Source organism: Procambarus clarkii, unplaced genomic scaffold (assembly GCF_040958095.1).
Source record: "Procambarus clarkii isolate CNS0578487 unplaced genomic scaffold, FALCON_Pclarkii_2.0 HiC_scaffold_173, whole genome shotgun sequence".
In the NCBI taxonomy this organism is placed as follows: Eukaryota; Metazoa; Arthropoda; class Malacostraca; order Decapoda; family Cambaridae; genus Procambarus; species Procambarus clarkii.
In genome coordinates this window covers 577,465-604,382 of record NW_027189206.1, presented here as the reverse complement: position 1 = coordinate 604,382, position 26,918 = coordinate 577,465, and the positions used below count along the sequence as shown (strand labels likewise).

The 26,918-nt window shown below is 44.5% G+C and overlaps 2 protein-coding genes across 2 annotated transcripts in view; one reads left to right on the top strand and one right to left on the bottom strand.

Annotated features, from left to right (window-relative positions):
- LOC138361085 (uncharacterized) overlaps positions 1 to 4,516 on the bottom strand; it is a gene marked incomplete at its 3' end in the record, with an annotated part of 31,164 nt that extends 26,648 nt beyond the window's left edge. The window contains exon 1 of the mRNA XM_069320555.1: positions 4,456 to 4,516. Coding sequence (XP_069176656.1) covers positions 4,456 to 4,501 — 46 coding nt within the window. The remainder of the gene's footprint in view (positions 1 to 4,455) is intronic.
- Positions 4,517 to 5,327: 811 nt separating this feature from the next.
- On the top strand, positions 5,328 to 6,392 carry LOC123771536 (uncharacterized). Its single transcript, XM_045764130.2, has 2 exons — positions 5,328 to 5,413; positions 5,561 to 6,392. Exons 1-2 carry the CDS (start codon positions 5,328 to 5,330, stop codon positions 6,390 to 6,392), a joined length of 918 nt encoding a protein of 305 aa, XP_045620086.2.
- Positions 6,393 to 26,918: the final 20,526 nt, after the last annotated feature.

Genomic DNA, 26,918 nt, shown 5'->3' with positions numbered 1-26,918 from the left:
TCTAGAGAATTCTATTGCGAACCCATTGAGACCAAAATGAAAGACCTAGGACAAAAATTGAGGTGACCAGAGTGAAAATAGTGAAAACATTTTATCGCGTTTGTGCGCTCCTGGGTAACTCGTTTGCACTTTCTCTGTTTGCTGCGGGTAATTAGCCGGGCTTTTGGAGTTTATATGCATTTAGTTCTGTAGAGAATTTTATTGCGAACACAATGATACCAAATTTAATCTCGTAGGACGAGAATTAAAGTGACAAAGTTGAAGAGAGTATACACTTTTCAGAATTTACGCGCGCTCCCGTGACACCCTGGGTCCCATATCGCACAGTTGAGGGGTGGCGCGCGGGGTGAGCGAAAGTGTTAAGTGATGGCACATTATTCAAGTGATCCTCTAACTTTTCCTGACAACTTAGCGAGAGCTGCACTACCTTTGACAAGGTCTCACTCTACACTACAGTACCAGCCATACCCGGACAAGTGATACATACTCCGAGAGGTTTACCCCACCTCTTGGTACAAGTATATATGCCGAGTTTACTCTAACATAATTCCTGAACATAATTCAGGACTAAATAAACTGGCGGCTTGTTTGACAGTAAGTTTATTGTGATGGCCTTAATAACCCTCCCTCAGTTGATAGGCCTTAAGCAAGATACAAAACCAAACACACCAACTCAGGATACACGTTACATCGTACCAAAGACTGTTTGCCAACCAATTTAAAATCCTAACCTAATCCAACACAAGCCCACCCAAACCCTAAAGAACACAACAAAACCCAACAACACAACACAACATAATCCAACACAACACAATATAACCCAACACAATCGAACATGATATAACTCAACACAACACAATATAACCCAACACAACACAACCCAATCCAACACAACCCAACCCAACATGATATAACTCAACACAACACAGTATAACCCAACAAAACACAACCCAACATAACCCAACCCAACACAACTCAGCACAACCTAACACAATTCAACCCCCCCCCCCCCACAACATTACACAACACAACTCAACCCAACAAACGCAACATTGCCCGAAACGCTCTGCGTACTGGTGGTTTTAGGTATTGTACGTACTACCTCTATCTTTAAATCTAACAATGTTTGTACAGTAACGCTGCAACTACGTATGTACTTTTTCTAAATAAATTATTATTATTATTAACAACACAACACAATTCAAGTGAACCCAGTACAACGTAAAATAAGAAAAACACACAATCACAACCCAACAACCCAGCACAACCACACAGCCCAACATAACCACACAGCCCAACATAACCACCCTATCACACAACCAATCATACCCAAATATAACCTAGCATAACCACATAACCAATCATAACTCAACAACTCAGCCCAATTACACAACCCAGAATAACCATACAACCAATCACAACTACAAAACCCAACAACTTCACACAATCCAGCACAACCACTCAACCCGGCACAATCCGACCCAGCACAACCATACAACCCAGTACAACCACACAACCTAACCACATCACAACCACACAACCTAACCACTTCCCAAACCAACACAAGCAAGTACAACCACAACTCAACCTCACACAACACAAAACAAGGGGACACAGGTGGAAGCGGAGTACCCAAATGAGCCAGACATTCGAAAGAACTTTTTCAGTGTCAGAGTAGTTAAATTAATTAATTTATATGTAAGAAGGTACATTGGGTTTATTAGAGTACAGGGCATTGACGTATTCACTCTTGTAAAGCCACTAGTACACATAGTGTTTCGGGCAGAAAGCAATGCATTATTGCAAAATGCAATAAATGGAATGCATTAGCATTCTACCATTCATTCTCTGAATGAATGCAGTGATGTGGTGGAGGCTGACTCCATACACAGTTTCAAATGTAGATATGATAGAGCCCAGTAGGCTCAGGAACCTGTACACCAGTTGACTGACACTTGAGAGGCGGGACCAAAGAGCCAGAGCTCAACCCCCACAAGCACAACTAGGTGAGTACAACCACACGCCCACCACAACCACAGGCCCGCCACAACCACAGGCCCGCCACAACCACAGGCCCGCCACAACCACAGGCCCACCACAACCACACGCCCACCACAACCACAGGCCCGCCACAACCACAGGCCCACCACAACCACAGGCCCACCACAACCACATGCCCACCACAACCACACGCCCACCACAACCACACGCCCACCACAACCACACGCCCACCACAACCACACGCCCACCACAACCACACGCCCACCACAACCACAGGCCCACCACAACCACACGCCCACCACAACCACAGGCCTGCCACAACCACAGGCTTGCCACAACCACACGCCCACCACAACCACAGGCCCACCACAACCACAGGCCCACCACAACCACACGCCCACCACAACCACATGCCCACCACAACCACACGCCCACCACAACCACAGGCCCACCACAACCACAGGCCCACCACAACCACACGCCCACCACAACTACACACCCACCACAACCATAGGCCCACCACAACCACAGGCCCACCACAACCACACGCCCACCACAACCACACGCCCACCACAGGCCCACCACAACCACACGCCCACCACAACCACAGGCCAACCACAGGTCCGCCACAACCACAGGCCCACCACAACCACAGGCCCACCACAACCACAGGCCCACCACAACCACACGCCCACCACAACCACAGGCCCACCACAACCACACGCCCACCACAACCACAGGCCCACCACAACCACAGGCCCACCACAACCACACGCCCACCACAACCACACGCCCACCACAACCACACGCCCACCACAACCACAGGCCCACCACAACCACAGGCCCACCACAACCACAGGCCCACCACAACCACAGGCCCACCACAACCACAGGCCCGCCACAACCACACGCCCACCACAACCACACGCCCACCACAACCACAGGCCCAACACAACCACAGGCCCAACACAACCACACGCCCGCCACAACCACATGCCCGCCACAACCACAGGCCCGCCACAACCACAGGCCCGCCACAACCACAGGCCCGCCACAACCACAGGCCCGCCACAACCACAGGCCCGCCACAACCACACGCCCGCTACAACCACAGGCCCACCACAACCACAGGCCCACCACAACCACAGGCCCACCACAACCACACGCCCACCACAACCACACGCCCACCACAACCACAGGCCCACCACAACCACAGGCCCACCACAACCACACGCCCACCACAACCACACGCCCACCACAACCACAGGCCCACCACAACCACACGCCCACCACAACCACAGGCCCACCACAACCACATGCCCGCCACAACCACAGGCCCGCCACAACCACAGGCCCACCACAACTACAGGCCCACCACAACCACACGCCCACCACAACCACACGCCCACCACAACCACAGGCCCACCACAACCACACGCCCACCACAACCACAGGCCCGCCACAACCACAGGCCCGCCACAACCACAGGCCTGCCACAACCACAGGCCCACCACAACCACAGGCCCACCACAACCACAGGCCCACCACAACCACACACCCACCACAACTACACACCCACCACAACCATAGGCCCACCACAACCACAGGCCCACCACAACCACATGCCCACCACAACCACACGCCCACCACAACCACACACCCACCACAACTACACACCCACCACAACCATAGGCCCACCACAACCACAGGCCCACCACAACCACATGCCCACCACAACCACAGGTCTCCACACACCCACCACAACCACACAACAAGTTAAGGTAACAAGTTAGGTCAGAAGGTGGTGGAGGCCAAAACCGTCAGTAATTTCAAAGCATTATATGACAAAGAGTGCTGGGGAGACGGGACACCACGAGCGTAGCTCTCATCCTGTAACTACACTTAGGTAATTACACAAACCACAACCACCATAACCACACACATGCCACAACCACACACACCACCACAACCACATGCCTCCACACACCCACCACAATCACACACACCATGACCAACATAACCACACTCATGCCACAACCACACACACCACCACAACCATAGATCCACCACAACCACATTCCTCCACAACCACACACACACCACGACCACCATAACCACACACATGCCACAACCACATACACCACCACAACCACAGACCCACCACAACCACACACAACACATAACCACACCCCAGCCCACCACAACCAGAGACCTACCACAAGGACCAAGAGGGTGGGCAGGCCGGGCCCACAAGAGTATTGGTAAACAAACCACCGCCACCACCACCTGTCCCTCCCTCCTGCGGCCGGGGGCCACCTGTCAGGTGTGTGGCCGCCCCACCACCTGCCCGAGGCCCTCCACCACCTGCACCCCCACCAGGCACCACCTACACGCCCCACCTGCACCTCCTGAAGCAGACGCTTGTGAAGATATAACAAGAGGAGGGAGACGTACCGTGACGGGCGGGTGGTGGCTGCTCCCCTCCTCCGCCCACACCCATAACACCACACCTCCCCCCACCCATACACACACACACATTCCTCCCACCATACACCTACCTCCACTAATTACATTGACCGTTTAAAGCACTAATTGAGGCATCCCTAGCAAGTGTCAAGCTTCCAGCAGCTCCCACGTGATCAGCTGCCACTCCACTATTTAGTATCTATTATTCCGCTCTCAAACACACACTTCACGCCCTGATTTATTAATATATTCTTATTATATTTATACAAATACTGACGGAGTATGTTAGGCGGCATAATTACGGTTACAGTATGGCGGAATAATGAGACGGTATTAAATTATAATGATATTGAGCAACTCGTCAAGATATACATCCAAAACACAAGAATCCTGAGCGCTGATTGGCTGAGGCCACTGTGACGTCACAGACCTGGCAATGACGTCACAGCTCTGGCCGTGACGTCACAGCTCTGGTGGTGACGTCACAGCTGTGGCCGGGACAGGCCCTTGGTCACTGTCCTCGTGTATGGCACCACACCAGTAATGGCACAAGTTACGCGTCTGGACCCCCATACCTACATGCAATATTTAAAAAGGCTGCAAATAAGCATGAGACCAGGAGCTGGAGCCCGCGAGCCAGGAGCGCGGCCCCCGACCCTCAACTGTCTGCGATTCTTGCAACATTGACGACAAGAAGAATATCACAAATACCTCAATTTTATGCAATAAATGAATAACATACAAATATAGTATAAGGGGAATAATAATATAGGCCACGAAAATATTATAGAAATAAAGTTAGGAGAGGAGCGGCGAGGAAGGATCGCAAGGCTCCCGGCTCCTCCACAACACCTCACAAGATGGCTGGACTCGCCACCAAAATATACCAGAATGTGTTCCGGCGGACGTCCACCTTCGTGCTGGCCGCCGTGGTCGGCGCCTTCATGTTCGAGCGAGGCTTTGACATGCTGACGGAGGGCATATACGACAACCTTAACCAGGGAGTAAGTTGTGAAGGGCGGCCCCTGGTCCTCTGACTCCTGCACACTCTTGGTCATGTTATTGTTGTGTATGGGGGCGGCCTGGTGGATAGGGGCGGCCTGGTGTACGGGGGCGGCCTAGTGTACGGGGGCGGCCTGGTGTATGGGGGCGGCCTGGTGGATGGGGGCGGCCTGGTGTACGGGGGCGGCCTGGTGTACGGGGGCGGCCTGGTGTACGGGGGCGGCCTGGTGTACGGGGGCGGCCTGGTGTACGGGGGCGGCCTGGTGTACGGGGGCGGCCTGGTGTACGGGGGCGGCCTGGTGTACGGGGGCGGCCTGGTGGATGGGGGCGGCCTGGTGTACGGGGGCGGCCTAGTGTATGAGGGCGGCCTAGTGTATGGGGGCGGCCTGGTGTACGGGGGCGGCCTGGTGTACGGGAGCGGCCTAGTGTATGGGGGCGGCCTGGTGTACGGGGGCGGCCTGGTGTACGGGGGCGGCCTGGTGTACGGGGGCGGCCTGGTGTACGGGGGCGGCCTGGTGGATGGGAGCCGGCCTGGTGTACGGGGGCGGCCTGGTGTACGGGGGCGGCCTAGTGTACGGGGGCGGCCTGGTGTACGGGAGCGGCCTGGTGTACGGGGGCGGCCTGGTGTACGGGGGCGGCCTGGTGTACGGGGGCGGCCTGGTGTACGGGGGCGGCCTGGTGTACGGGGGCCGGCCTGGTGTACGGGGGGCGGCCTGGTGTACGGGGGGCGGCCTGGTGTACGGGGGGCGGCCTGGTGTACGGGGGCCGGCCTGGTGTACGGGGGCGGCCTGGTGTATGGGGGCGGCCTGGTGTACGGGGGCCGGCCTGGTGTACGGGGGCCGGCCTGGTGTCCGGGGGCGGCCTGGTGTATGGGTGAGTGTACGGGGGGCGGCCTGGTGTACGGGGCCCTGGTGTATGGGTGAGTGTACGGGGGGCGGCCTGGTGTATGGGGGAGTGTACGGGGGTCCTGGTGTACAGGGGGCCTGGTGTATGGGGGAGTGTACGGGGACCTGGTGTATGGGGGAGTGTACGGGGGTCCTGGTGTATGGGGGAGTGTACGGGGACCTGGTGTATGGGGGAGTGTACGGGGGCGGCCTGGTGTATGGGGGAGTGTAATTACCTAAGTGTAGTTACAGGATGAGAACTACGCTCGTGGTGTCCCGTCTTCCCAGCACTCTTTGTCATATAAAGCTTTGAAACTACTGACGGTCTTGGCCTCCACCACCTTCTCCCCTAACTTGTTCCAACCGTCTACCACTCTATTTGCGAAGGTGAATTTTCTTATATTTCTTCGGCATCTGTGTTTAGCTAGTTTATATCTATGACCTCTTGTTCTTAAAGTTCCAGGTCTCAGGAAATCTTCCCTATCGATTTTATCAATTCCTGTTACTATTTTGTATGTAGTGACCATATCACCTCTTTTTCTTCTGTCTTCTAGTTTTGGCATATTTAATGCCTCTAACCTCTCCTCGTAGCTCTTGCCCTTCAGTTCTGGGAGCCACTTAGTAGCATGTCTTTGCACCTTTTCCAGTTTGTTGATGTGCTTCTTAAGATATGGGCACCACACAACTGCTGCATATCCTAGCTTTGGCCTAACTAAAGTCGTGAACAATTTCTTTAGTATATCGCCATCCATGTATTTAAAAGCAATTCTGAAGTTAGAAAGCATGGCATAGACTCCTCGCACAATATTCTTTATGTGGTCCTCAGGTGATAGTTTTCTATCTAGAACCACCCCTAGATCTCTTTCTTTATCAGAATTCTTTAGATTTCTCACATAATATATAGGTTGTGTGGGGTCTATGTTCTCCTATTCCACATTCCAAAACATGGCATTTATTAACATTAAATTCCATTTGCCAAGTGGCGCTCCATGTACTTATTTTGTCCAGGTCTTCTTGAAGGGCATGACAATCATCTAAGTTTCTTATCCTTCCTATTATCTTAGCATCATCAGCAAACATGTTCATATAATTCTGTATACCAACTGGTAGATCATTTATGTAGACAATAAACATCACTGGTGCAAGAACTGAACCCTGTGGTACTCCACTTGTGACATTTCTCCAGTCCGATACATTGCCTCTGATCACAGCCCTCATTTTTCTATCAGTCAGAAAATTTTTCATCCATGTTAGAAGCGTACCTGTCACTCCTCCAATATTTTCCAATTTCCAGAACAACCTCTTATGTGGAACTCTGTCGAAAGCCTTTTTTTAGGTCCAGATAGATGCAGTCAACCCAACCATCTCTTTCCTGTAATATCTCTGTTGCTCGATCATAGAAACTGAGTAAATTCGATACACAGGATCTTCCAGATCGAAAACCATACTGTCTGTCTAATATTATATCATTTCTCTCCAGGTGTTCTACCCATTTAGATTTAATTATTTTTTCCAATATTTTGACTATTACACTTGTCGATGATACCGGTCTATAATTAAGGGGGTCTTCCCTGCTTCCACTTTTGTAGATTGGAACTATGTTAGCCTTTTTTCACACATCGGCTACAACTCCTGTATACAGGGATGCCTGAAAAATCAGTTGAAGAGGAATGCTGAGTTCAGGTGCACATTCTCTCAGAACCCATGGTGAAACTCCATCTGGACCAACTGCTTTGTTCTTGTTTAGTTCCTTGAGCATATTTTCCACTTCGTCTCTAGACACCTCTATGTGCTCTATGCTGTTCTCTGTAATTCTTGATACCTGGTTACCTGGTTGATGGGGTTCTGGGAGTTCTTCTACTCCCCATGCCCGGCCCGAGGCCAGGCTCGACTTGTGAGAGTTTGATCCACCAGGCTGTTGCTTGGAGCGGCCCGCAGGCCCACATACCCACCACAGCCCGGTTGGTCCGGCACTCCTTGGAGGAATAAATCTAGTTTCCTCTTGAAAATGTCCACGGTTGTTCCGGCAATATTTCTTATGCTTGCTGGGAGGACGTTGAACAACCGCGGACCTCTGATGTTTATACAGTGTTCTCTGATTGTGCCTATGGCACCTCTGCTCTTCATTGGTTCTATTCTACATTTTCTTCCATGTCGTTCACTCCAGTACGTTGTTATTTTACTGTGTAGATTTGGTACTTGGCCCTCCAGTATCTTCCAGGTGTATATTATTTGATATCTCTCTCGTCTTCTTTCTAGTGAGTACATTTGGAGGGCTTTGAGACGATCCCAATAATTTAGGTGCTTTATTGCATCTATGCGTGCCGTATATGTTCTCTGTATTCCCTCTATTTCAGCAATCTCTCCTGCTCTGAAGGGGGAAGTGAGTACTGAGCAGTACTCAAGACGGGACAACACAAGTGACTTGAAGAGTACAACCATTGTGATGGGATCCCTGGATTTGAAAGTTCTCGTAATCCATCCTATCATTTTTCTGGCTGTCGCAATATTTGCTTGGTTATGCTTCTTAAACGTTAGGTCGTCAGACATTATTATTCCCAAATCCTTTACATGCTGTTTTCCTACTATGGGTACATTTGATTGTGTTTTGTACTCTGTATTATGTTTAAGGTCCTCATTTTTACCGTACCTGAGTACCTGGAATTTATCACTGTTAAACATCATGTTATTTTCTGATGCCCAGTCGAAAACTTTGTTAATATCAGCTTGAAGTTTTTCAATGTCCTCAGCCGAGGTAATTTTCATACTGAATTTTTGTGTCATCTGCAAAGGATGATACGAAGCTGTGACTTGTATTTTTGTCTATATCTGATATGAGAATAAGGAAAAGCAGCGGTGCAAGGACTGTACCCTGAGGTACAGAGCTTTTCACTGCACTTGGACTAGATTTTATATGGTTGACAGTTACTCGCTGAGTCCTGTTTGACAGAAAACTGAGTATCCAGCGTCCTACTTTACCGGTTATTCCCATTGACTTCATTTTGTGTGCTATCACGCCATGGTCACATTTATCGAAAGCCTTTGCGAAGTCCGTGTATATCACATCAGCATTCTGTTTCTCTTCTAATGCCTCCGTGACTTTGTCGTAGTGCTCAAGTAGCTGTGAGAGGCACGATCTTCCCGCTCGAAATCCATGTTGGCCTGGGTTGTGAAGGTCATTGGTCTCCATGAAATTGGTGACCTGACTCCTAATCACTCTCTCAAAAACTTTTATGATGTGCGATGTTAGTGCAACTGGTCTATAATTTTTTGCCAATGCTTTGCTCCCTCCCTTGTGTAGAGGGGCTATGTCTGCTACTTTAAGTGCATCTGGTATCTCCCCCGTGTCCAGGCTCTTCCTCCACACTATACTGAGTGCCTGTGCTACCGGCACTTTGCATTTCTTTATAAATATTGAATTCCATGAGTCTGGACCTGGGGCCGAGTGCATGGGCATGTTTTCAATTTCTTTTTCAAAATTTAGTGCGCACGTGTTTATATCAGTTATATTTACAGGGGTTTGAATATCCCGCATAAAGAAATTGTCTGGATCTTCCACCTTCATGTTGTTTATTGGAGTGCTAAACATGTCCTCATACTGGTTTTTTAGGATTTCACTAATTTCTTTGTCATCCTCCGTGTATGAACCTTCACTTTTACGAATAGGTCCAATACTGGCAGTGGTTTTTGCTTTTGATTTCGCATATGAGAAGAAATATTTTGGATTTTTCTTTATTTCCTGAATTGCTTTCTGTTCTAACTGCCTTTCTTCAGTTTCATATGAGTGTTTCAATTTCCACTCGATTTCTTCAATCTCCCTATTTAAATTATTCCTTCTTTGACGGGAAATTCGTGTCTGCATAAGCAGTTCCGTTATTTTTTTCCTGCGTTTATAGTGTCGTCTGCGTTCTCTTTCTACGTTAGATCTCTTTCTGGCTTTCCTCAAAGGAACATGTTTCAGACAGACTTGATACGCTTCTGAAGTCAGTTTTTCTATTCCTTCTGTAGGACTTGTATTATTTAGAACAGTTCCCCATGGAATGTTTGTAAGTTCCCTGTTTATTATCTCCCAGTCTATCCTTTTATTATTAAAATTGAATTTACTGAATAGCCCCTCTCGCTTTATCAACGTTTTAGGTCTATTCTGAGTATTGATGGTAGTTTGCACTTCAATGAGTTTGTGATCTGAGTATGTGGTATCTGATATCGTAATGTCTCTGATAATGTCTTCATTGTTCGTAAAGACCAGATCTAGAATATTTTCATTTCTCGTTGGCTCCGATATCTGCTGATTGAGTGAAAATTTGTCACAGAATCTAAGTAGTTCTCTAATCTGTGGTTGGTTAGGTCCTGATATATTTCCTGGTATAATATTATTGTTTGCTATTTTCCACCTGAGACTAGGCAAGTTGAAGTCACCTAGGAAGATAATATCAGGTATCGGGTTCTCCAAATTATCAAGGCTATTCTCTATTTTGCTTATCTGTTCTGTGAATTCCTCAGCCGTTGCATCTGGCGGTTTGTATATTAGTATAATCACTAAATTTATTTTCTCTATTTTTAATCCCAGTACCTCTACCACCTCATTTGTAACGTTTAGGAGCTCCGAGCATACAAGGTCTTCCCTAATATACAGACCCACTCCTCCATGTGACCTAATTTTCCTATCACACCTGTATAGGTTATATCCTGGAATCCAGATCTCACTGTCCAACAATTCCCCTGCATGGGTTTCTGTGAAAGCTCCAAATACTGCATTTGACTCGTGAGGAGGCCATTTATGAACTGTACTTTGTTGTTTGTTCTTGTTTTCAGTCCTTGTATGTTGGCAAAGATGAATGAGGTTACTCTATTAGTGATAGTTTGAATGGGAGACTTTTTCGGCAAGTCCATTATTCGTGGACATAATGAGTTTGTTCTGACCAGTACTGATTGTTGTAGGGCAGTTTTCTGTCGTAGTTGTAGTTCCCTTTCGGTGGGTAATTGTATCTGTAATTCTGGAATGCAAGTGGATCTGGCATCCAGTTCCATACATTCTCCATGCTGCTCCTTTTGAATTCTCTGCCGGTCTGGTATAAAAAATTTATAGAGTTTTCTCCAAATTCATTATCCTGCTTGCCACTCTTTATGTAGCGTTCCGTGCCTTTCACGTGAAAGTGTGGGCAGCTGAGGTCATAGCATTTTCTGTCCTCCAGTGAGGTTTGGCACATGTCAGGATGGAAAAACCTACATATTGATCCAAATCGACACTCACCTTTCCTAAGCATATTTAAACATTTTTTGGGATGTTGGTAACTGCATTCTAATCCTTTCTTATTACCAGCATATCTATGTCTGCATATGCCCTTTGCATAAAATTTGCATAAGTCTGTCCTTCTGTTCTGAATTGCTCTATCGAGAACCGTCGTAGTGTCTGTACCTATCGAGCTGTCAGTGCTGTCTGGTACACTTTCTAGTTTACTGTCATCTACATCCTGGCCTACTGAGTCAGAGTTTACAACTTTCTGAGTTTCAGCCTCAGTTTCATCCCTGACTATAGCCTCCGCCCCTTGTATATTAGAATTGTTGATCCTTTCCCACTCCTTCTGGATGGTTGGTAGGCTTCCAATGAATGATGTTTTCCGATCATGCGTCATGTTATCTAGAAGGTTTTTTAGGATATTCCAAGCTGGCAGGTCATTTTTACACACCCAGAGCAAGTGGCCATCTCTCAGTGCCGTAGTGTTACTCACTCCTGTACAAGCTGAATGGAATCTAGTCTTACAGATATAACATTCAATTCCCGTTACCTTCGTCTTTAAGAAGTTGTTACAGTGGCCACAAATTTGTTTATTTACTCCCATATTGCCTTGTTTTGTTGTATATATCTATATATTTATAATATTATATGTATATTGTATATTTGTAACAATATATATGTATATATATTTATATGTTTAACCCTTAACATGCTCGGGGTCTAATATCCTGCCATCCACACAGGCGCATGTCATTTTGAAAAAAAAAAAAAATTTTTTTTTTTGCTAATCTGTTAAGTTCTGTTCACTGATCACGGGAAAAATAAAAAAAAAATTCTATTGTACTTACTTTTGTTGCAATAGAGCCGAGAAGGACGGTGATGACGTCACAATCTGCATGTTCGCTCATGCAGTACACGCCCGGGAGGTGTTGCGCGCGGTCCTCAAACAGCCAGAGTTGCCACAAATATATTTTCGCGCTATTTATTTACAATGTCTAAGCGCATTTTATCTAATTTTTTTTCACTAATTGTGTTTCAAATACTGTTTGAACATATTTTGTATCAATAATTGTTGCATATTTGAGTATACACAGGCGCACACAAATGTTTTCAATTACGGCAATATAATATGTCATTACAGTCTATTATATTGTATGTTCTGCTTATATTTGTATATATTTACACACACGCACACGCTATCTGCTTATATGTTTACATATTTACACACTCGCACACGCAATACACACTTTGAAGCACACTTAGAAGATTTCTAGACTGTGGTAGTCATTGAAGCAGTCGACAGCACATAATGGGATACCACACGTTTTACACCATGTTTGCACAAGCTTCCGTTTCTTGTCTCTACGTGTCGTTGTTTTACACACCAAGCAATCACGTTGGGCTATTGCACGCTTCACACCAGGTGGCAAATACTTAAGTTTGTGTGCTAGGAAGCCTTCAGTGTGAGCGAGGCGTGGAGTACCAGCATGCTGCAACAGTGGGTTTATGATGGGCCGCTGAATACCTGGGACATCTTTTGCAAACTTTCCTAATAACTGTATTGCAGCATCAAATACAAAGTCACGGAAAGTGGGCTTACGTCCAGTTCTCACAAGGTACATGTTGAAACAGTTCAGCATGCTCATGTCCACAAGATGGAAGAACACTTTTTTCGTCCACCTACACGTCTTCCGCACACACTCTGCAGTGCCAATCATCATGTCTGATTTATCAATCAACCGCATGTTGATATTATAGTCTAAAACACAGTCTGGCTTATATAGTGGTGCGTTTGTTTTATGGCTCACTTTCCCACTGTTCACCATTGTTCCATCATGAATTGTTGTCAACAAGTTCACCTCTCTTTTGTCTTTCCACCGAACTGACAGAATGTTATCACTTTTCCTTCTCTGACACTCACCAACTGCAATGTCGTTGTCAAACACAGGCATTTCCCTTCGTTGTGGCTTTACTGTACCAACCAATCCGGTTCTATTTTCTAGCAAGAACCGAGCTAGCAAGGGACTTGTATAGTAATTATCTGTGTATAAAATGTGTCCCTTGTTCATCCACGGAGCCATGATGGTCTTCACTACACTCCCCGAGAATCCATGTTCGTCGTTACCGGGAATGTCTACATCACTAGCCGAGTACAGAATCATGTGTAACACGTATCCTGTCTCACAATCACAAAGAACAAAAAATTTCAGGCCAAATCGGTTTCGTTTTGAGGGAATGTACTGTTTGAATGGAACACGTCCCTTGAAAAGTATGAGAGATTCATCAACCACCAGCTTCTGTGCTGGTACGTAAAAATCTCTGAATTTTCCAATAACATCGTTCATGTAGTGCCTCACTCGCCACAGTCTATCATCAGGTGTTCGGTCCTGAACACTTCCAAAATGTAGACACCTGAGGAGTATCTGAAACCTGTCTCGTGACATATATTTCCCGAATAAAGGTGTTGGTATTGTCTTGTCCTTGCTCCAATAGTCATTTATTGCATGTTTGTGACAGTGCTTCATCAACAAACAGAGTGCCAAAAACACATACATTTCCGCCACTGTGGTATTTTTCCAACGCTGCAGTCGTGAAAATTCTGTGATTTCCCTCTCAATCAGGTAAGCAGCATGCAGGTTCGTTTGGTGTACAATGTATTCCATGAGTGGTTCATCATAGAATGCTGTAAAATATTCCATCTCAACCATGTCCTCACCTTGATTAGGGAAAAGGTTTGTAATCCCAACATCTTTATCGTCAAAGTGAGGAATATTAGGAATAAAATCGTCACCATCACTCCACTCAAGTATACCAGGCGTCCTGCGAGATGCAGAGGAAAGACGGCGAGGAAGCGATGCATACCGGCGACCAGGAGCTGAATACCGTCTGCGAGAAGCACGGCGGCTACGTGCACGTGAGGTTGGTGCACGTGAGGTGGGTGCACGTGAGGTGGGTGCACGTGAGGTGGATGCACTTGAGGTGGATGCACGTGAGGTGGATGCACGTGAGGTGGATGCACGTGAGGTGGATGCACGTGAGGTGGATGCACGTGAGGTGGATGCACGTGAGGTGGATGCACGTGAGGTGGATGCACGTGAACACGAGGGTCTTGGTCCCTCATGTGGTGCCATGCGGTGGCGCTTGGCTGGGCGAGATGCTGCCGACGCGACAATTTCTCGCCCAGTTACACCACTGGTACCAGCCACAGGCTCAATAAAACTTTGATCTGAGTCACTAAACCCAGAAAAGGAGTCACCTCCCTCTGACTCGTCACCCTCAAACAGAAAATATCCACAGGAACTGTGAGGTCGTGGTAGAATTGGGGTAGAAAATGGGCGAGGAGGCATGGGAGAGCGTATAGGCCTCGCCATGGCATGGCGGTCATTCTCACTTTCACTGCTGCTGCTACTATCACCCGACAACTGTGTATAATCCTCATCGTTGTCTGAATCGTCAAACACACTTTCTTCACCTTCAGAGAATAATTCGTGGGCTATTTGCTCTGGGGTGAGGGACTGAGTGGTGCGTGCCCGTGAGGCGTTTGACCGTGCGCTCGCCATGGTGACTCTCGCTAAACTGAGGCCTCCCATGCCATCGGATCGTGAGCTGGAATTTTTTTCAAAATGGCCGCTGTTTACTAGAGCCCCTGGGCAGCGTATGGGACCCCCAGCTACACCGCGGGCCATTCAAATCGTGCGCGGTACCCATACACTTCATATGAAGTGAAGCGCAGTTGACTGGTAAAACGATTTACACTTCATATGAAGTGATGCGCACTTTAAGGGTTAATATTATAATATTATATGTATATCGTATATTTGTAATATTATGTGTGTTATTTTGTTCAAACTTTATGGCAGGTACTTAGCGTAGGTAGCGAGGCTGGTCCCCCGGTCAGTACAGGTGACCTCTTGTGGCCCAGGTTGATGTCACCAGTTTCCAGTTACCCGATTTATAACCACTGATGCCGCCTCTTGCCACTATTCTATATTTCTAGTGTTCTATATTTATAATATTCACTTCCAACTTATATGTTGTTGTGATACCCGTTCCACATCACTGTTCCACGAATCACCGTTCACTATTTTTTTTTGTTTTTTTATCCTAATACACGCATGTACACAAAGCCTCGTTCACTGGCTCACACATGGTCTCCCGTTTATTCTCTATTTAACACAAAGTTCTATTGTTAATGACTATTAACAATAGTCAATGGTTCCCTGAAGATTTCATTTTGTACAAACACACTTTGGAACTTTTCGTTTAATGTTTCACACATTTCCTTTTCATTTTCCGTGAATCTATTTCCCATTTTCAACCTCTGAATATTATCCTTTACCTGCAATTTGTTGTTTATGAATTTATAGAATAGACCTGGTTCTGTTTTACATTTGTCTGCAATCCCTTTTTTGAAATTTCTTTCTGCCTCCCTCCTCACTGCCGTGTAGTTGTTTCTCGCATCTTTGTATCGCTGGTATGTTTGGGGGTTCGGCCTCTTCCTGTATTGATTCCATTTTTGTGTCTTTTGGTCTCTGGCCCTCTCACACTTTCTGTTGAACCAATCCTGTTTCCTAGTTCTGCTTCTCTGTTTTGGTATAAATTTTTTTGTGCCTTTATCATATATTTCACAAAACCTGACATACATTTCATTCACTTCCTTGCCTAGCAACAAGCCTGTCCAATTATACTCACTAAAAAAATTTCTAAGGTTGCCATAATGTCCTCTCCTAAAGTCAGGTTTTTCATTTGCATCGACCGTCATATTTTCTTCCAGATTATAACGCATTGCATACTTTATTCCCAAAATGACATGGTCACTTTTACCCAAGGGAGGAAGGTACTGAATGTCAAATATTTCTTCCTTCTTCCTTCCTCCTTTTCTGCCTCGTATGGGCCAATAGGCCTTCTGCAGTTACCTTTGTTCTTATGTTCCTGGTAAATATCAAATCTAGCATGGAGGGGACGTCCCCTTCCCTCATCCTCGTAGCTTGTTTAACACTTTGGCGTACCCCGCGCGCCACCCTTCAACTGTGCCGATATGGGACCCAGGGTGTCACAGGAGCGCGCGTAAATTCTGAAAAGTGTATACTCTCTTCAACTTTGTCACCTTAATTCTCGTCCTACGAGATTAAATTTGGTATCATTGTGTTCGCAATAGAATTCTCTACAGCACTAAATGCATATAAACTCCAAAAGACCGGCTAATTACCCGCAGCAAACAGAGAAAGTGCGAATGAGTTACCCAGGAGCGCGCAAACGCGATAAAATGTTTTCACTATTTTCACTCTGGTCACCTTAATTTTTGTCCTAGGTCTTTCATTTTGGTCTCAATGGGTTCGCAATAGAATTCTCTAGAGGAACATTAGCATATAAAATAAAAAACATGGTCACGCTCCAACCGCCGACGAGTTGAAGACGGGCCACGCGTTAGCCGGGAGTGAGCACTCGGACGCCTTCCAGCTACACGCCCAATTCCCTTCCTTTTCAAGCCTTTCTTTCACAATTTTCTTCCTGGAAGGGCCTTGTTCAATGTCACTATCCATCGTGGAGTAAGCGTAGATAGTTTCTAAAGCCGCAGTAAGAAATATAGGCACGGAAAATAGACGAAATGTTCACACGTTTGAGATGTGAGGGGAGGCGACATTGGTCACAACAGTGGAGCGAAAACAATGGGCCGACGGCGTGTGCCAAGCCACCTGAGGGCCAAGAGGCTCAACAAAGAAAATGGGAAGACATCGGCGCACATTTTAAAACCAGTCCCCAAAAAATCGGATAAAAACCTGATTTTTGGTGATTATTTAAAGTGGATGACGCAATGCTGCGTCATCCCCGGTATTACCGCCAGTAAACGGATGACGCAATGCTGCGTCATGCCCAGGCGAAAGTGTTAACATGTTGATACAAGAATGTTTCCAGGATGAGGTCTACAAATTTACAGGTCCAGAAATCTTCTGTTTTAGCTTCACATGCTTCCCAGTCGATAGATTTCAAGTTGAAGTCGCCGACTATCAACAGTCGTGAACTATTGTTATCCGCTCGATCTCGTGTACGGGGAACCTGGTGTACGGGGGGCCTGGTGTGTGAGGGGGAGTGTACGGGGGGTGGCCTGGTGTATGGGGGATTGTACAGGGGCGGCCTGGTGTATGGTGGAGTGTATGAGGGAGTGTACGGGAGGCCTGGTGTTTGGGGGCGGCCTGGTGTATGTGGGGAGTGTAATTACCTAAGTGTAATTACCCAAGTGTAGTTACAGGATGAGAGCTACGCTTGTGATGTCCCGTCTTCCCAGCACTCTTTGTCATATAATGCTTTGAAATTACTGACAGTTTTGGCCTCCACTACCCTCTCACTTAACTTGTTCCAACTGTCTATCACTCTGTTTACAAAAGTGAATTTTCGTATATTTCTCCGGCAGCTTTGTTTCGTTAGTTTAAATCTATGACCTCTTGTGATCCTGTGGTCCTGGGGTCGATCCCGGCCGCCGGCGAGAAACAATGGGCAGAGTTTCTTTCACCCTATGCCCCTGTTACCTAGCAGTAAAATAGGTACCTGGGTGTTAGTCAGCAGTCACGGGCTGCTTCCTGGGGGTGGAGGCCTGGTCGAGGACCAGGCCGCGGGGACACTAAAAAGCCCCGAAATCATCTCAAGATAACCTCTTGTTCTTGAAGTTTCCGGTCTCAGGAATTCTTCCCTATCAATTTTATCGATTCCTGTTACTATTTTGAACGTAGTGATCATATCCAACCCGTTCTCGCAAATTTAATAAGTCAATATTGACTTATTAAATATGTGCATAGGTGACATACCTAACATAATAGATACCTTTAAAAAGATTCATAGAAAACACCGACCTTGCCTAACCTTGTTAGTATCTTAAGATAAGCATTTTATTGCTTCGTAATTACAATTATTACCTAACCTATAATATGTATAGGTTAAGTAATAATTGTAATTACGCAGCAATAAGATGCTTATCTTAAGATACTAACAAGGTTAGGTAAGGTCGGTGTTTTCTATGAATCTTTTTAAGGGTATCTATTATGTTTAGTATATCACTTATGCACGTAGTTAATAAGTCAATATTGACTTTACGAATTTGCGAGAACGGGTTGTCATATCGCCTCTTTTTCTTCTATCTTCTAGTTTTTGCACATTTAATGCCTCTAACCTCTCCTCGTAGCTCTTGTCCTTCAGTTCTGGGAACCGCTTAGTGGCATGTCGTTGCACCTTTTCCAGTTTGTTGATGTGCTTCTTAAGATATGGGCACCACACAACAACTGCATATTCCAGCTTTGGTCTAATAAAAGTCGTGAACAATTTCTTTAGTATTTCTCTATCCAAGTATTTAAAAGCAATTCTGAGGTTAGAAAGTGTAGCATAGGCTCCGCGCACAGTGTTCCTAATGTGGTCCTCAGGTGACAGTTTTCTATCTATAACCAGCCCTAGATCCCTTTCTTTGTTAGAATTCTTTAAAGATTTCTCACATAATATATAGGTTGTGTGGGGTCTATGTTCTCCTATTCTATGTTCCATAACATGGCATTTATTAACATTAAATTCCATTTGATAAGTGTTGCTCCATATACTTATTTTGTCCAGGTCTTCTTGAAGGGCATGACAATCATCTAGGTTTCTTATCTTCCCTGTTATCTTAGCATCATCAGCAAACATGTTCATGTAAGTCTGTATTCCCACTGGTAGATCGTTTATGTAGACAATGAACATTACCGGTGCAAGAACTGAACCCTGTGGTACTCCACTCATGACATTTCTCCAATCCGATACCTTGCCTCTGATTACGGCCCTCATTTTTCTGTCAGGAAATTTTTCATCTATGTTAGTAGCTTACCTGTCACTCCTCCAATATGTTCCAGTTTCCAGAATAACCTCTTATAGGGAACTCTGTCGAAAGCCTTTTTTAGGTCCAGATAGATGCAGTCAACCCAACCATCTCTTTCCTGTAAAATCTCTGTGGCTCGATCATAAAAACTGAGTAAGTTCATTACACAGGATCTTCCAGATCGAAAACCATACTGTCTGTCTGATATTATATCATTTTCCTCCAGGTGTTCTACCCATTTAGTTTTACAGTAATTATTTTTTTTCAATATTTTCACTATTACACTTGTCAATGATACAGGTCTATAATTAAGGGGGTCTTCCCTGCTTCCACGTTTGTAGATTGGAACTACGTTAGCCTTTTTCCACACATCAGCTACAACTCCTGTACACAGGGATGCCTGAAAAATCAGTTGAAGTGGAATGCTGAGCTCAGGTGCACATTCTCTCAGAACCCATGGTGAAACTCCATCTGGACCAACTGCTTTGTTCTCACTTAGCTCCTTGAGCATTTTTTCCACTTCGTCTTTAGACACCTCTATGTGCTCTATGTTCTCTGTAATTCTTATTGTGTCTGGTTCCCTAAAGATTTCCTTTTGTACAAACACACTTTGGAACTTTTCGTTTAGTGTTTCACACATTTCCTTTTCATTTTCCGTGAATCTATTTCCCATTTTCAACCTCTGAATATTATCCTTTACCTGCAATTTGTTGTTTATGAATTTATAGAATAGACCTGGTTCTGTTTTACATTTGTCTGCAATCCCTTTTTCAAAATTTCTTTCTGCCTCTCTCCTCACTGCCGTGTAGTTTTTTCTCGCATCTTTGTATCGCTGTTATGTTTTGGGGTTTGGCCTCTTGCTGTATTGATTCCATTTTTGTGTCTTTTGGTCTTTGGTCCTCTCGCAATTTCTATTGAACCAATGCTGTTTCCTAGTTCTGCATCTCTGTTTTGGTATAAATTTTTTTGTGCCTTTATCATATATTTCACAGAACTTGACATACATCGCATTGACTTCCTTGCCTAGCATCAAGTTTGTGCAATTATACTCACTAAAAAAATTTCTAAGGTCGCCATAATGTCCTCTCCTGAAGTCAAGGTTTTTCAACTGCTTCAACCTCCTTATTTTCTTCCAGATGTTAACGCATTGCATACTTTATTCCCAAAAAGACATGGTCACTTTTACCCAAGGGAGGAAGGTACTGAATGTCAAATATCTCTTCCTCCTTCCTGGTAAATATCAAATCTAGCATGGGTAAATATCAAATCTAGCATAGAGTATATGGGGGCCTGGTGTATGGGGGAGTGTACGGGGGGGCGGCCTGGTGTATGGGGGAGTGTACGGGGGGTGGCCTGGTGTATGGGGGAGTGTACGGGGGGCCTGGTGTATGGGGGAGTGTACGGGGGGGCCTGGTGTATGGGGGAGTGTACGGAGGGGCCTGGTGTATGGGGGAGTGTGCATGATAGCCTTGTGTGGAGTCTTAGTCTAAGATTCCAAGCCTATAGTGGGTATCTTTATGGTTCCCAAGCCTGAATTCTGATAGCAATAAATCTTGGATAAGGCTCTAATAATGGAAAAATTGTCACTGTTTGAAAAGTATTCCCCTGTTCTTCCTTCAGCTTCCTAGCTTTGCGAACCATGTATTCTGAAACTTTGAATTGCTCCATTGACTTTTTGATTGACCAGCTTTGTGGCACGAGGGTTAGGATTTGTATTTTTCTTGGTTCTTTGCTACATGGAATTTTAGCTTCATTTTTTCAATGAGTTTACTGAAGTCTTGGCAGTTTGTGCACTGTTGGGTAGACCTTGGTACCAAGAGCTTTTGCCAATCAATATTTCTAATTGCAGCAATCTGCTCGGCAACTATTTCCTGTGCTTGGCTAATCTTACGCTTTGCATAACCATGCTAATCCCTTGCACTAACTCGTTGATATTTAATAGGTAAGGTGCCTAATACTGATAACCTTGTGTTTACACTTTCACAGATTTCCATATTATCAGCAGGACCATCAGAGTCAGTAGAGCGGGACTCACTCACCTGCTTACTGTCCAATTCCTTTCTGCATGATGTGCACAACTTTTGGCCAGGCTTAATACTGACTTTCACCATATCTGACATTTTCTCTGCAGTAGCTACTGTGATTGGTCGCAAATCTTTTCGCTTTACATGGCATTTCTTCTTGAAGGGATTGCAGCAAGTTTTTTACAAAAATTCAAATTTTGTCAACATCAAAGCTTCATGATGGAGGCAGACTGGAGATTCTCCATCCAAGTTCAGTTCACTTCGCTTTGCTATCAGTTTTTTATCTTCTGCACTATACTGTTTTAGAAACTTCAAGTCTTTGTTGGGAGTGTAGGTTATCTAGTGACATTCAGAAGAACCACACTCATGGCTAGCAATAGCACATGGCAATATAGGTTGTCAAGTGACACTCAGAAGAGCCACGTTCATGGCTAGCAATAGCACATGGCAATATAGGTTGTCAAGTGACATTCAGAAGAGCCACGCTCATGGCTAGCAATAGCACATGGCAATATAGGTTGTCAAGTGACATTCAGAAGAGCCACGTTCATGGCTAGCAATAGCACATGGCAATATAGGTTGTCAAGTGACATTCAGAAGAGCCACGATCATGGGCTAGCAATAGCACATGGCAATATAGGTTGTCAAGTGACATTCAGAAGAGCCACACTCATGGCTGGCAATAGCACATGGCAATAAACCAATGGAATCCTGATTCATGACGTATCTGTAATCGAATTCAAATCAAATTATTTAACTAACTGAATATAGTAATTTCAAGTGAAACCTGTAATACATTAATATTAATATTGCTTTTTATTTATTTGTGTATTTATTGCAAGTAAATACACAAATAAGTAAACAGCAATGTTTGACCTGCTGACACGATACTACAAAGATGTAAAGATAAATATACAACATGAGCCTAAAATAGCACTGATTGTTTAATAATAATTCTGAATCCCATCCAGAAATGTTCTACCCACTGAAGCTTAAAAATTTTCCGATCAGTTTGGATATCAATTTGCTAGCAGTCATGATCAGTGCACAAAGAAGATGGAGAATTATAATTTGATTTTTTTTTATATCGCACCAAGGTATGTCACTTTCAGAGTCCTCTGGCTGAACTAGGAATTCAAATCCCAACTTAAATAAAAGTTACTCTTGTACAGAAAAATCTGCTCTCTCCAATGGTGTCATTCAAAACCAAATTGGGAATGATGCATATTGAGATATTTTGCCTTGAAAGTTGGCTAATTTTGCACAACAATTTTTTTGGGCCAACTTTCAAGTGGGCCACCTCTGGACATTAACCCTTTAACTGCGCGGCCTATAAATATGACATCCCCCCAATGCGCAGGAAATGAAACCTTGGGGAAAAAACAATTTTCTTCGGAAAGTGTCATAAACCCCTCCCTGTATATGGGTATAGCAACGCAAGTTCGAAATTGTACTTACTTTGGCTGCTATGGGGTCCGAAAGGTGGGCCGTGACGTCATAATTTCCCGTGCGCCAGAGCAGTATGCTCCTGGGGCCGGTGGGGCGCGCGAGTTGCCGCGAATATATTTTTTGCACATTTTTTGCGCACAGTTCCAAATACATTTTATTTGTTTTTACGTGCTAATCCTATGTATAATGAACACTTACACTATATTATGGCAGTAAAACATCCGTACTGTCCGAAGACACTGTGTTACGTGCATGACACTTGTGTACACACATGTTGCACATATTTACCATGTATCATGCTAATTTATGTATATATACAATCTATTTACAGACTATACACTGTCACACACTATATACATTCACCATCAACACATTCAGAACACCGCGAGTGTGAGCAGCCACACCCAGCCAGCCCTCCCTCACTCCAACATTGTATTCACCAACATTACTCCTCCAAATCATAGTTATTCACACCAATGTTTCATGTTCATTTATGTATATTTACAACATATGTACACACTCTACACTGTCACACACTATATACATTCACCATCAACACACTCAGAACACCGCGAGTGTGAGCAGCCACACCCACCCAGCCAGCCCTCCCTCACTCCAACATCTTACTCGCCAACATTGCTCCTCCCACCATACTGTTATGGTATTTATTACACATGTTATATATACCTATCTACATATTTTATTTACCAGAACTATGCAAGTAAGCCGGTATTGTGTCCAAACAGTACAGTGGCCACCATACACTGCATGACAAATCACAGCAGACGACTCCACAATTACGACGTCACCTCCCTCACCAAAATAGCTCCTCACAACATACTCCTGGTGCTGTTTATTTATTTATTTATTTATTTTATTTATTTATATATATACAAGAAGGTACATTGGGTTTGTGAGAATACATTGGATAGTACAGTACAGTGGTACCTCGCATAACGATCGCCCCAAAAGACGAACATTTTAGGTAACGAACGGCCCGATCGGCGTCAAATCGTCCCGTATGACGAACGCTGGTTTGAGTAACGTCAACACCACATGGTGGGGTCGCGCTGCTTCTTGCACATTCTTAGACGCCTCCGACAATGCACATAAATTATGTTGTTCTTGTTTAAAGATGCTAATGATGCTGGGATATAAAAGGGTGACTGCTGAGATGTTGCAAAGCATTGACGTTTTTGTAGGAAAAAAGAAATGAAATGTCTGCTATACAACAAATGTCAAAAAGGTTTGTTCGGTGTTCGGCAGGTTGGCTGCTCCATTATAACAATCTTTCTTTGTTTCAAATGTGTTCCATTTGTTTTGCATTTGTCATTTACGTCTCAAAAATGGAGAAGCCTACCTTACATACACTGAATAAACCATTATGACATTTTCCTTTCTTCAAATGTGTTCAATATTTATTTTTCATTTGTCTTATAGCAAAAGGTTCGTTCGATGGTCGGCAGGTAGGCTGCTCCATGTTTCTTACATACAAAAGACGTAAATAATAAAAAAAATGAAGAATTTTAAAAACCAGTACAAATGTCAAAAAAGGTTCGTTCGGTGGTCTACAGGTCGGCTGCTCCATGTTTCTTAAATAAAAAAAATAAAAACTGTTGAAACAATTTGAAAAATGGACAAATGCCATAAAGGTTCGTTCAGTGTGTCGGGTAGGCTGCTCCATTATTGAGACGTAAGTGACAATACAAAACAAATGGAACACATTTGAAACAAAGAAAGATTGTCATAATGGAGCAGCCTACCCAACAAACACTGAACGAACCTTTTGCTATAACGAATATGAAAGACAAGGGCTGCTGGCTGGGTTAGTACTGCGTGAGCAACCATTTGTAGCACACGTGCCTCTGGCTCTCAAACACCTGTCCCACACGGTGTTGAAAGACTGCTCAGTCGGTGCAATTCAGACCCTATTGTTTGAAGAACATAAGGGTCATAACATTAGTGAAGCTAGGCGCAATAAGGGCTTAACACAACGGTCGGATGCCAGTGATACAGCACCTATGAGGATGATACAGCGAGCGTATCCAGTTGTAGCTCCGAGCCCCACCCTTGCCATCTCGAATTTATATAGATGATACATAAATGAATTGTTTTCTGCGTTCAGTGATGATGCATCTGATACAAGTAGCATAGATGAACATTGTTAGCGGCTTCCATGGTGTTGTTGTTCATTTATATTTTCAAGAATACCTGAATCTCTTCCTGACTGATGGACACTCTTTGAGGCTAGCTGAATCTCTTCCTGTGTGGGACCTTACAAAGCAATCTTTTCAAAACTACCTTACAAATTGAGCTTTTCCTGTAATCGTTTCAATACTACGTTATGCTTTACAAGCTTGGCTACATACCACCTACAAGTACTAAAGCCAAGGGTGCACGCGAGTGCGTTATTTGCAAGCACACAGAACGATGAAATAGGAAACGAAAATCTATCTGTAGCTGGTGCAAGGAGAGCAAAGTCGTGCTGTGTACCATGGACTACTTCATTGACTATTACGCACCTCCAAAGTACTGAGTGTGTAATACAGTGTGTTACTGTGTAAATAGTATGTGAAACTGTACATATTGTAATTTTAGTGAATTTTTACCACGTAATATTGTGACAAACATTTATTGTGGACACATTACTGACATATGTATCACAGTTCCATGGAAAATTATGAACATTCTACTGTATACATATTGTAAAGGTCACAAATATGCATCATATACGATAAAAGAAACAAATAAAACCGCATTGGAAATGCATAGAAAAAATATTTGCAAAATATATTTGTGGCAACACGCGGTGCTTGAATGGCCTGCGCGACCGTGTCTGGGAGCTTCACACACGGGCGACCAAGCCCTGATGACGTCACAGCGCACCTTGTCCACACCCTCACAGCCAAAGTAAGTGGAATTTGGTAATTATTTTTACATAGACATGTTCAGGGACGGTAATTTATCATTTTGCAAAGAAAAATTATATTTTGGGGAACATTTGATGTCATGCACACTGGGGGAATTTCACAATAAACACAGTGCATCACACTGGTTACATGGGGGACACTCGTTTTGTATGACGTCCGTTTCACATGACGAACATGGAACGGATTAAATTCGTTATGCAAGGTACCACTGTATTTACATTCTTGTAAAGCCACTAGTACGCACAGCGTTTCGGGCAGGTCCTTAATCTAGCAGATAATTTTAAGTAGGTAATTTCAATCAGAATTGATAAATGATAAAGATACATTACAAGAGAAAAATGAGATGAGAGAGATAAGTAGGTATATTAAAGCACATTGTTATATTAAAGCTCTGATTAATTACATTGACAGCTTGATTAGTAATTTAAACAAGGTTAATAGACACCATACAGCAGATTGACAGCACATATAAGACAGCAATGATCACAATGGTAAACATGTTCAGATTGGGTACATAAAGATTGGGAGACTGGGTAGCAAAAGATACAGATAAACAAGATTTATAAACACCATACAACAGATTGGCAGCACATATAAGAAAACAGCAATGATCACAATGGTAAAGATGTTCAAATTGGGAACATAAAGGTTGGGAGATTGGGTAGCAATTGATACAGTGCAATTTTAAGGCAAAACGTGAAAAACTATGAAGATGAAATTAGGTACTTTTTAGTATTGATTTTGAATGATGTAAAAGTTGGACAGCTTTTCAAATTCAGTAGGGAGTGAGTTCCATAAACTGGGTCCCTTTATTTGCATAGAGTGTTTACACAGATTAAGTTTAACTCTGGGGATATCAAAGAGATATTTATTTCTGGTGTGGTGATAATGGGTCCTATTACATCTGTCCAAGAAGAGTTTCAGACAAGGATTTGCATTTAAGAACAGGGTTTTGTAAATGTAGTTGACACAAGAGAATTTGTGGAGTGAGATTATGTTTAGCATGTTTAGGGAGTTAAACAAGGGGGCTGTGTGTTGTCTGAAAGCAGAATTTGATATTATTCTGATAGCAGATTTTTGCTGGGT